This window comes from Capsicum annuum, chromosome 2, assembly GCF_002878395.1.
Source record: "Capsicum annuum cultivar UCD-10X-F1 chromosome 2, UCD10Xv1.1, whole genome shotgun sequence".
NCBI lineage: Eukaryota > Viridiplantae > Streptophyta > Magnoliopsida > Solanales > Solanaceae > Capsicum > Capsicum annuum.
This window is the reverse complement of record NC_061112.1, coordinates 151,559,551-151,570,496: the sequence shown is the minus strand read 5'-3', so window position 1 is coordinate 151,570,496 and position 10,946 is coordinate 151,559,551. Positions and strand designations below refer to the sequence as shown.

General features: G+C 36.1%; 2 protein-coding genes across 5 annotated transcripts; both read left to right on the top strand.

The window, feature by feature from the left end:
• The first annotated feature begins 274 nt into the window (after window positions 1-274).
• Window positions 275-6,510, top strand: LOC107860611. 4 transcript variants are annotated; one of them, XM_016706020.2, is made up of 10 exons: window positions 275-560; window positions 848-978; window positions 1,072-1,230; window positions 1,845-1,904; window positions 3,030-3,128; window positions 4,053-4,145; window positions 4,224-4,367; window positions 5,507-5,614; window positions 6,091-6,142; window positions 6,233-6,510. In XM_016706020.2, the coding sequence occupies exons 2-10, from the start codon at window positions 880-882 to the stop codon at window positions 6,265-6,267; spliced, it is 849 nt and encodes a 282-aa protein (XP_016561506.1). In that variant the 5' UTR covers window positions 275-560; window positions 848-879; the 3' UTR covers window positions 6,268-6,510. The 4 variants fall into 4 exon arrangements, with proteins under 4 accessions (XP_016561506.1, XP_016561504.1, XP_047263527.1 ...); XM_016706018.2 differs by having other exon boundaries at window positions 398-560; window positions 4,038-4,145; XM_047407571.1 differs by lacking the exon at window positions 275-560 and adding an exon at window positions 568-733.
• Window positions 6,511-7,110: 600 nt separating this feature from the next.
• On the top strand, window positions 7,111-10,705 carry LOC107860610. Its single transcript, XM_016706017.2, has 4 exons — window positions 7,111-7,668; window positions 8,702-8,755; window positions 9,097-9,156; window positions 10,352-10,705. The coding sequence occupies exons 1-4, from the start codon at window positions 7,324-7,326 to the stop codon at window positions 10,475-10,477; spliced, it is 585 nt and encodes a 194-aa protein (XP_016561503.1). The 5' UTR covers window positions 7,111-7,323; the 3' UTR covers window positions 10,478-10,705.
• The last annotated feature ends 241 nt before the right edge of the window (window positions 10,706-10,946 follow it).

The following is a 10,946-nucleotide window of genomic DNA, read 5'->3' as shown; positions in this document are numbered from 1 at the left end:
ATTATTACCCTATTGGACATTAAATCACAGAAAATTATAAGTATGCGTATATGAAAGCAATCACTATATTTTGAAACATTATTTAAATAATTTTTCTTTTGATGGGGAAGCTTTTCCAATTGAACATTATAAACGAGTAAAATCTACTTGTTTAGTATGATGTTGAGTTCCACCTAATTAACTAAGTGTAATTAAATGTGTCTGCTCAAGTATAACACAACTGTATAGGAAAGGCTGTATGTAAATAACAATTCTCCGAATGACATGCTATATAATTAAACATTAAATTTTGACTTATGAGAGAGGCTTTCAAAATTACATTTTTATCCCTAATTTCTAAGCATTAAATTCCAATTTTTTTTTTTTTTTTCTCCATAAATTTGTGTGAAGTAAAACGCTCTAATATTTATTTATTGGACCGGAAAGACACGTGCCCCAAATCCCGCGAAGCAGCCCAAACATGCATTTTCGGGTCGGGTGAAAACCAGCTGACAGGTTAGTCGGGACTAACGAAACTGACAGAAACTCCGTTACACTTGTCTCTCCTCCTCCTCTAGTCGGTAAGAATTGTATTTCTTTCTCTTTTCTACACGTTCTCGGAAACCCTAATTCTTTTATTTCGTGCCTAAAATACGGTTTTTAACTAAAAAAAAAAATACAAAAAAAGCCCTAAATTATATAGTAATTGAGTATCATTTGTACTGTATTAAGTACACTGATCATACATGCAAGGGTAATATGTAGTCTGTAAATTTGTTCAGTGAGCGGAATTGAGTTGTTTGGAGTAGAATTTGGAATTGTATTTGTTTTTCTGTAGGTAATATACTCTTTGCTTGTGTTGATACAGTGGTGGAGTAACTTGAGGAATTTGAAACATAGATGGGGGACGAAAAGGATGCTTTTTATGTTGTCCGTAAAGGGGATGTGATCGCGGTCTATAAGAATCTGAGTGATTTACAGGCGCTGCTACGATCTTCTGTATGTTTACTTTACCTTTTGTGTAAAGGTTGAAGCTTGATTGATTGAGTACAGGTAATAGTATTGAAAGGTATCTGTTTTCTGATTTTTCAGGTTGGTGAACCAGCTATAAGTGTTTATAAAGGCTATCACCTGGCTAAGCAATCTGAAGAGTATTTGGCTTCTCATGGACTCAAAAATGCAATGTATTCTATGGATTTCAGTGATGTTCGAGATGATCTCTTTGGGATACTCATGCCATGCCCTTTTCGGGTTAGAATGTTGATGCCTTTACTGTTAATGAACTCGCAGTTAATGTGATTCATTTATCCATTTGACAGTGTTGTTTTTAACTGTTTGATGATAGTTGGGTCTAATTTTGGCTAGTGTGGATGCTAAAATGTCTGACTTCTTAAGTTCCATACCTATCCTTTTGGTATCATGGTTTAGACACATAGTAGTGTGCTGCTAACCTTGACTGACTGCATGATTCTTCTCGGTCGGGCTGAACTAATCCTTCTTTTGATCTTCCATCTATGGTTTCGGCAATTGAGTAGGAGTGATTCACATGCTGTATTTGATAAGTGATAGTGATAAACATGTTGTGTCCACTCCATTTGGTGGATTTTTATGTCTTTAGGTGTATGTCTTTTGCCTAGATATGATGATTCTTCTTTCGCATGGCACTGGTGTTCCCATGTAGCTCCTTTTGTCAAAGAAAATGGACATTTGTAATAATGAATGCAACTGTTATTGGTTGCTTTGACATGATTTCCATCTCATTCTTCCTCTTTGCTTCACTTTCATCTGATCATTGAAATAAGTAAATATTTACATTGTGGACCATTTCATGCATGCAGATTTTGAGTTTTCCCCTTTTTTTGCAGCAACCTGGCTCTTCGAAAGATAAAATTACCGGGAAGAATTTTCAAGAAAAGAGGATGCAGGTAATCTCTTAATGGTCAATCCAGGTTATTCTTACATTGATTAGATGGGGTTGTCTTTCTTGAAAGGTTCATAACTGATATACTTTCTTTTAAGCTCAGCTTCAGTTATCAAAACTACTGTATCATCACTTACTGAAAGCATTAATATGTTGTGAAGTAGACAACAACAACAACAACAACAACAAACCCAGTGTATTCCCACCTAGTGGGGTCTGGGGGGGTAAGATGTACGCAGTCCATACCTCTACCTCTGATGAAGTAGAAAGGCTGTTTCCGAAAGACCCCCAGCTCAAGGCACGAGATACCACACAAACACATAGTAAAGCACAGAAGCAGATTACATAACATAAATACGGCACCCATAAGTATTATAAAACAGAGGAAAGCAGAGGAAGGCAGAGGGAAGCACACAGATTCGTAATAAAACATGGAACACGGAACACGGAATCATAACAGGAATAAAACCCCCACCAAGTAATTCCCTACACTAGCGACCCAAACTGGCCCTAATCCTCTACCGTAATTCGCGTCTTCCAGACCTTCCTATCTAGGGTCATGTCCTCGGTGAGCTGTAACTGTTCCATGTCCCGCCTAATCACCTCACCCCAGTACTTCTTTGGCCTACCCCTACCCCGCCTAAAACCATCCAACGCTAGCTTCTCACACCTACGGACCGGGGCATCCATGCCCCTCCTCTTCACGTGTCCGAACCATCTCAATCGTGCTTCCCGCATCTTGCACTCCACTGAAGTCACACCAACCTTCTCCCGGATAGTCTCATTCCGAACTCTATCCCCTCTAGTCAGTCCACACATCCAGTAACCGAATAGATGTTGAGGATAAGTCTTTTTGCTAGATATAGTTGCTTCTAGCAGTAAAGTTATGGTTTACATTTTATCATTTTTAGTATAAAACTGATATATTATCTTAAGAACTCGATTTTATTGATGGTTCAACTCACAATGTTTAGTTAATCTTGTCTTTGCCTTATGATAATTTGTTGGTCCTTCATTTTGTTTAATAGTTTTCTGATTTAAATTGAGTCAGCGGGTGAAAAAATCTTGCTATTATGAAATGGTATGTAGTGTCTTTGATATTCACATGATTTTTTTTCCTTAAATTCAGGTGGAGGTGGTGGCATCTCCTTCGTTTTCAGCTGCTGGTCAGCAAAAACACGCCAAATTGGACAATTTCCTAGAAGTTCCGCCTATTTCGTCATATTGTGTAAGTTAATTTTCTTGCCTAGCAATTCCTTGTATCAATATGTTAAATTCTTGTCATTGTCTGCTCTATCTGTATGTTGGCATTCTGAATAGGGTTTGGGGTGGGCGGTGGGGGGGATTTGGTGGGTGGTGTTAGCCTTGAAAAGGGTTTGCTCATAAATTTTGACATTTTGCTGCTGATGGGCAAAGCTAGCGAGGAAAGTGATGCTTATTGGAGCTAATTTGGAAAATAAAAGGTTAACAGCTCAATATAATTTGAGAGCTAGAGAAAATTCTTTGTCTATAAGATGAAAAGTCCTGATTCGACAACCGCTGAACCTAGGGGTCCAAGTGACTCCTAAATCAAACTATGAAGGAACAACTGCAACTTTGCAGGTTAAGTTGCGTAAAAGTCCGAAGTTGGAAGATTGGTGGAAAATTTACTTGTAAAGTTGTAATCTATGTTGCTCGGATTCTCAAAAAATAGTGTTGCACCCATGTTGGATCCTCCAAAAAGGCACTACTTTGAAGGATACGACATGCACCCATCGATATTTTGAAGAGTCTGCGCAACATAACTTGTAATAAGTTTATTTTAGAATGAAAATGTCTTTGAAGCATACTGCCCCATTAGGAGCTCAAAAGAACACAGGGAAAAGAAATTGTTTGTTGGAATAACTTTCACGATTACTTATCCCGAACAGAATATACAAGATTATATCTACTTGATTAAATAGACTACATAAAAAATTCTATTTGGACTATGTTCTTATGTGCTACAAAAAAGATTCTTGTTAAACTTATGTTTTGAGGCATTTTGTAGTGTATTAATTCTGTTGGCACTTTAGTTCCAAGTCATGATATTATGTCTACCACCTTTATGTGGTTTTGCTTCTACTGGGAGGAACATTTTGTAAATTGATACCTTCAGCCCTCCTACATGCAGTGTTCATGCATTATTGAGTTTGATGGGGCTTCAAAGGGGAATCCTGGACCAGCTGGTGCTGGCGCTGTGCTGCGTGCTGCAGATGGAAGTATGGTATGCTCCCTATCCATTTAGAAGATGTGGTTTGTCACCACAAATTTACAGGTTTAGACTTGTAATTCTTGTCTATAGGTTTTCCGGTTGCGTGAAGGTGTGGGTGTGGCAACTAACAACGTTGCTGAATACAGAGGCTTAATCTTAGGGCTAAAGTATGCTCTTGAGAAAGGTTTCAAACACATAAAAGTTAAGGGCGACTCAAAACTTGTCTGCATGCAGGTCTTCTTTCTCTTTCTTCTTACTTCTGCTTTTCTATTTTGTTTTATTTTTCATTTGCCTTCAGAATATTAGTCGAGTATTTCTGCTTTCTCACTTTTAATATCCTATCAAATATCTTTGGTAATTTGTTGAAACCAGTGAGCGATAAAGCATTTGCTGAAGAGCTTTTTCCAGTGATATGTTTGCCAATGAGAGTGTCTGAGACATACTCATAAACACCGCGCTACACCAAGATGCCCCAGAATGTAGACCATTTTAAATGCTGAGAAACTTGATCTCTATTGATGAATTATGGTATTATTATCCTAATTTGTCCATAATTATCCTGGGATTGAGGAGTAGCTGTAGTATCATCTTAGCATAGATGAATATGATTGGGTATGTTAAGGAGTACAAGATCATTTCAAAGTGCAGTCAGAATAAGGTTTTGAGTTTTAATGTGATTCTGCATATTGCTTTTTTCTTTTGCGGAGTCAAAGTCGGTTAGGTTAGCTACGTAAAAACTAGAAATGATGAAACACTTAGGGTTTTATGTGAAGAAGAGAGAGAAATGATCAAAGGAAGAATTTAAAAAGAAATAGGAAAAGCAAGTATTATCCACCAAGTTTTGAATTATGTGTCATCAGCTCTTGGGGATTTCTCGGTTATTATAAAACTGACCGAGCTAATAGATGATGTGGTGTAGAAGAATGAGCAGCAGTAGGCAAGCAGTTTGGATCCCCGCATTGTCTTTGAGAAACTTGCTTCTCAACATCCCTTAATGGTGTAGGTTAACAATTAATTCAAAAAACTTATTTTATGTAGCCTTTATTTGGCATTAATTTGATTGCTTTGCTGAATACCTAAGCCATTTTGCAGTGACTGGTTTATGAGTGAGTATAAACCCAAACCAGTGACTGAATACCTATAGCATTCGATTTTAAGCTTGCCTTCTTGATGGTACCTTACCACTCCATCCTAAGAAACACCCAAACCAGTTCAAATGTGAAGCTATTCTTCCCCTTGCAATATGTGTGAACTTTTGCTGAGATCATATGTGTTCTTGCAGTGCTATTTATATTGCATTCAGTATTTGTGTTTTGGCTGGAGCTGCCTCTGGTCTGATCTCTCACTCTTTACAAATTTCTGTCATGGAACAGACTCAAGGAATCTGGAAATGTAAGAATCAGAACATGGCTGAGCTATCCAAGATTGTCAAAGAGCTTAAAGATCAGTTTATGTCATTCCAAATCAACCATATGGAAAGAGTATGACCAACTTTCCCCTTTTGCTAATCCGGAGCTTACTGAGCTTGTCTATCAGAATTTTGATTTTCGAAGTCCATTTTATCTTGCATTTGCATGTTATTTCTGTGATGAAAAATGCAATAGTGTGTGTATGGTGGTCCCCTGTGACCAAAAAATGTGCAAGTGGTGGTAATTTATCAGTTTCACAAAAAAAAAAAAAAAGGTGCAAGTGGTGGCTGGTGAGTGATTGAATGTGGCATTTAATTTATGCAATATAGAGTTTCTCTATGAAATTGGTTTCATCATCTTGTTGCTACAAGTGAATAATCATGTTTCTCCAGTCTTAATTTCACTTTGTTTCTGCATTTCTCTGCATGAAGAGTTCAATTATTTTACCTATACATATTCACTATATGCACATAATTGTTCCTTTCTTTCAGTCATTAAAAGCTAATCTTTTCATCCCATTCCGAGGCTTGACTTGTTTCACATGTCAGGAATTCAACACTGAAGCCGATGCCCAGGCAAATTTAGCTGTGTATCTCAAGAGTAAGGGTCTTTTTCTTGTGGCCCTTTGTGTCTTTTGCTTTATTAAATCTCCCTTTTCGCCAGGAAATCTGATGAGAAAATTTCTTGCAGATGGTGAATTTCAAGTGGAATGTGACATGAAATAACTTAATTATGTGAAGTCACCAACTACCTCTACTAGTTGGGATTTTGGGAAGGATGAATGATCCCCAAGACCGACGCACCTTTCTGTGTTCTTAAACCACACCCTGTTCCTTGTAGATATATGATCTGAACTATGTTTCATTAAACGTAATTATGTATCTGGATTGGAGAAAGTTTCTGTTCTGTTTAGGGGCGTGTTCGAATCAATTATTCACTCGTCTCGCAATGAAAATTAGTTGGTCCAAGTGCCAGTTTTCCTCTTAACAGTAATATTCTTGCACTTTGAGATCAGTCTACAGGTACTGTTGGCCATGTGCCAAATAAGCCTCTTCTGGATTGCCTTTTCAACACACTTGAAATTATGTGAAAGGAAATTTATCCACAGGATTTGCTTGCAAGTAATTTGTCTACTGTTACAAGATTCTTGTTATAATTCAGTCATTTATTATTGAGACCAAATGACCATAAGATTGAAATCTAATTTTAATACAATTACTGTATTACATTTTAACTTTTTCTATTTAACTAAAGGGTTGTAGTTTACACTAATTAAAAGACTGTCTACAAAGTACGAACTGCATGGAAATTAAGAGAGGAGCTTAAAATTTTGGATTCTTTTTCAGTTTAATCTCTGTTTTGTTAAATAAGGTAAAAAAAAGTGTTATAGTGGATGAGTAATATTGGAGAAATTGTCATTCCTTCTTCCAAATTTTAGCTCAAAAAAGTAATATATATATATATAATATTTATAATAAGTACTATATATTTTTAAAAAAATTAAAACCAAAACTATCAATTATTCTTTACTATATTTTAAAAAATATTTTTGCAATATAACTCAATCTTTTAAGTATATCTAATTCATAAAAATGATTTAATAAATCATTTTTATTATATTTATATGTAGATTTAAAATGGAATGGAGGAAATAATAATATTTTGGCAGCCCCAAGTGTATTCAAAATTTACTGAGGATTGCATTATTTTGTCCCAAATATCCATTGTCTCTTCCATTTTGTGCTTTGGCTTTTGGATAAGAAGTAGTAATAGAAAAAAAAATGGCGAGCGTCTCAGCATTTTCCATTTGCAGAGCAAAATCTGATTCTCAAATTCCCCATTCCTGTTCATCTATTGTAACTCCCCAGTTTTTCCCAGTTCAATTCCTTCGATTTCAAAGTAACAGGGGCATTTTCGATGGTTATGCTTGCTCGGCAAGTTTGGTGAAAGCTAAGGTCCCTCTGAGAAGTAGTAGTACTAGGTTATGGTCGTCAACTGAGGAAGATGGTACTACTACTGCTGTTGAAGAAGAAGAAGCTGAAGCTTCTGCTGCTCCGACCTCTACCTCTGGTCAGACTGTTTCTGTTCCCGTCTCCCCTTCTGATGTTCTTACCATGTTCTTTCAGGTGAAGAGATTCTTTCCTATTTTACTAAAGTTTCTAATTTTGTCAAAAAATAAACCCATGTGAATTCTTTGGGTTAAAATATGGAGGTATGAAAATGGGTTCTTCTATGTGAATTTTTTGGATTAAAGTGAGGAGGGTTGCATACTTGCAGTAGGTTGATGCTTAGTGTAGTAATGTATTTCAGTTATGCTCATATTGGTATGAAAATGGTTCTTGTGTTTTGTCGAAAAACTCAACCAGTGTTAATTTTTGGGGTTAAAGTGAGGAGAGTTGCAGTAGGTTGATGCTTAGTGTAGTAATGAATTTTAGTCTTGAATTTTAGTGTTGATGCAAATTTGGTTCTTTTGAAGTGGCTAATTTTGTCAAAAAAAAAAAAAAACAATATGAACTTTTCGGGTTGATGTGAGATGGGTTGAGTTGATGCCTAGTGTAGGAATAGTTAATCTCATAGTAATGGATTTTAGTCGTGCTCATGCTGGCATGAAATGAGTTCTCTTGAAGTGTCTTGTTTTGTCAAAAAAATTCAACCAGTGTGAATATTTCGGATTAAAGAGAGGAGGGTTGCAGTAGGTTGATGCCTAGTGTAGGGATAGTTAATCTCGTAGTAATGAATTTCAGTCTCTGCTCATATAGGTAAGAAATTGGTTCTTGTGAAGTGTCTAATTTTGTCAAAAAAACTTAACTATGTGAATTAGCTAAGTTCGGGTAAAAGAGGAGGATTAGGTAAATGCTCAGGGTAAGAAAAGTAAATTTATGAAGAATTCTGGTAGTACTGGTACTTAGGTGTGTTCATATTGATATGAAATGGGTCCAGATAAGAATGCATATACATGTTTTATATATCCCAACTCCAGCTAGTTTGGGACTGAGGTTTAGTTAATATATTGTGTAATACTGTCTAGAAGAATGAGAAGTGTTTCAATATGCTAGTTTTGTTTTATTTTTCTTTTAAATATTTAGTTGTCTGTATCCCTTATTAAACTTATGGACTTTCTGTGAATGGTAAACTGACTTTATACCCTTCTTATCACAGGCAGAAGGAACAATGAATGAAGCTGCTATTACTTCTGTGACTAACGCTTTAGAGGTAAATTCAGTATGTTATGTTCAAAACTTGTTCTTGTACTGTTGTACATGCCATTTTGTCCATGCTTTGGCAAAAGACTTTAGCTGTCTGTGCATTTAAGATATAATATAGTGGAAGTTGCAGGAGACTCTGAATATTTCTTTTCTCTATAATTTAATGGTACTTGGTGAACACCAGAAAGACTCGTTACTACTGCGTAGAGGGAAATAAACAACATGGGGTTCTTACACTTTAAAGGACAAATTAGAGGAAGCAAACCGTTCTGAGTTTTCTGAGGGATTTAAGCTATTTTTTAAAAGTAGCTGTAGTTTGACCTTTATTCTTTGTCCATATGTTTACAGGATATAGAAGGCATTACAGGTCGCAAAGTTCAAGTTGTCGAGGGCATTGCAAGTGTCGAGGTGATTCACATATATAGTGCTCCTCTTACATTGACTTATTAACAGTAGCATATTCTGTTACAGGAAAAATTTCTGTAGAAAATTGACATCTTGATCAGTGCATAATGCACCTTGGAGATACTGCATTAAAGTAATAAATCACTGAAGCATGCTTTAGGTTCCTTATGGATTTCATAGATTCACTATGCAACATAGTGGACCATCTTGTGCTCTCTTTTTGTGTTTGGAGCTTCTCTAGAAATGATAGTGGTAGTCTATCTAAATGAGCAATATCCTTTTATAATACTTGTCGAGGGAAAAAGGAAAGTTCTCATTTCTTCGTCAAAAGTAACTGGATAAAATTATTTGTGAAAAAAGGCTGTTAAAGTACTTATCACATTTTAGTCTTCAAAATATTCTGTAGAAAATCCGACATTGGCTATCTTTTGAGGCTGCTGTTTTCCCTAGCTTAGAAACTACATACAGTCCAAAAAGAGTAAGAATTTGATTGACAACATAGATCAAGCGTATAAATGTGGAAGGTAAAATTACCATATATTTCCATCAGAATTCGAACCTGAGTACCATATTTCTGCTCATTGCCTTCAGTTTAGATTAGTATCCTGGTGGCATGGCTATTAGAACCTCATTGCGGAGTAGAGAGCCGGAAAGGATATGTGCGTGTCTAGGATCTTTGTCATCTAATTCTGAAGCCAACAAGATTTTGATGGTCAGGCACATCTTGGTTTTATGTTGTTGGATGTGTTTCTAGAACACATGATGAATGTCTGTTTTACAAGTGTAATGAGGGCATATCCTATTTGGACTCCTTCCTATCACATTATGCCATAAGGCTTCAATGTACAGTTCTTTACCAGTAATTATGAATTCGTTTGATCTGGTTATACAGTATAAGAGCATAGAAAACTGATGAGGTGAGGGCTCATGGTAAGGGAGAACTCCGTTGTTGTCAAAAATCAGGAGAAATCATCGTTCTGTTTGATGATTAAAAAAGGGGGAGAGAATCAGTATTGTGGTGAATTATGTGATAACACCTACCCTATATAACTAAACTCGGAGAAAATTTTCCTCTAGACATACTGTTACAAACGAATATAATAAGCATTTAAGAAGTTCAATAAGGCATTGAAGAACCAAGAAATGAAACATGGTATATCCTTGGTTCAGTGTTAAACTCTTTTTTATTTTGATGCAGTTAACAAAGCAAACGACGATACAAGCTACAGGGGTGGCTTCCAGTTTGGTTGAAACAATACAAGGTTCTGGCTTCAAGTTACAAACATTGAATTTGAGCTTCCAGGATGAAGAAGATATTAGTTAAGGAGTGGCTTTTGGTGTTCAGAGACATGATAGGCTGATATCTTTACGAGCATCTTAAGAGAATTATATTTCTCTTTCTGGATGCGAGTAGTTCAGTAAGCTTATATCTGTTAACATTTTTGGTATTGTCTGGTTCTTTGATCTGTTTATTCCTTAGCAGATGCTCCTTTTCCACAATATATAAAAAATACTTGTGAATTTCAAATGAGCAGCAGAATCAATTTGTTTATTTGAAAGTTTATTACTCATGTCCAACTAGGAGTGAGAGCAATGGGCATATTACATTTGGTTATCCCTCGTTGTGTCTTGATTTGAAATTAGGGTAAAGAGCAAGAAGATAAACTTGATAACTGAAAGCTGACCCAAATGGACAAGTTACAACTTACAACATTACTGTGTTGTAAAGGAATCGATAAAAGCAGTAATTGGTAACAGCCTTGATTAATCCATAATTCGATATTACAAGTCGT

Excerpts from the sequence above, each read along its gene's own strand:
- LOC107860611 (XM_016706018.2), top strand. The coding sequence starts at position 880 with ATGGGGGACGAAAAGGATGCTTTTTATGTTGTCCGTAAAGGGGATGTG. Across the intron at positions 979-1,071 it reads AGGCGCTGCTACGATCTTCT|GTTGGTGAACCAGCTATAAG; the intron begins GTATGTTTACTT and ends CTGATTTTTCAG. Across the intron at positions 6,143-6,232 it reads TTTAGCTGTGTATCTCAAGA|ATGGTGAATTTCAAGTGGAA; the intron begins GTAAGGGTCTTT and ends AATTTCTTGCAG.
- LOC107860610 (XM_016706017.2), top strand. The coding sequence starts at position 7,324 with ATGGCGAGCGTCTCAGCATTTTCCATTTGCAGAGCAAAATCTGATTCT. Across the intron at positions 8,756-9,096 it reads CTGTGACTAACGCTTTAGAG|GATATAGAAGGCATTACAGG; the intron begins GTAAATTCAGTA and ends ATATGTTTACAG. Across the intron at positions 9,157-10,351 it reads AGGGCATTGCAAGTGTCGAG|TTAACAAAGCAAACGACGAT; the intron begins GTGATTCACATA and ends ATTTTGATGCAG.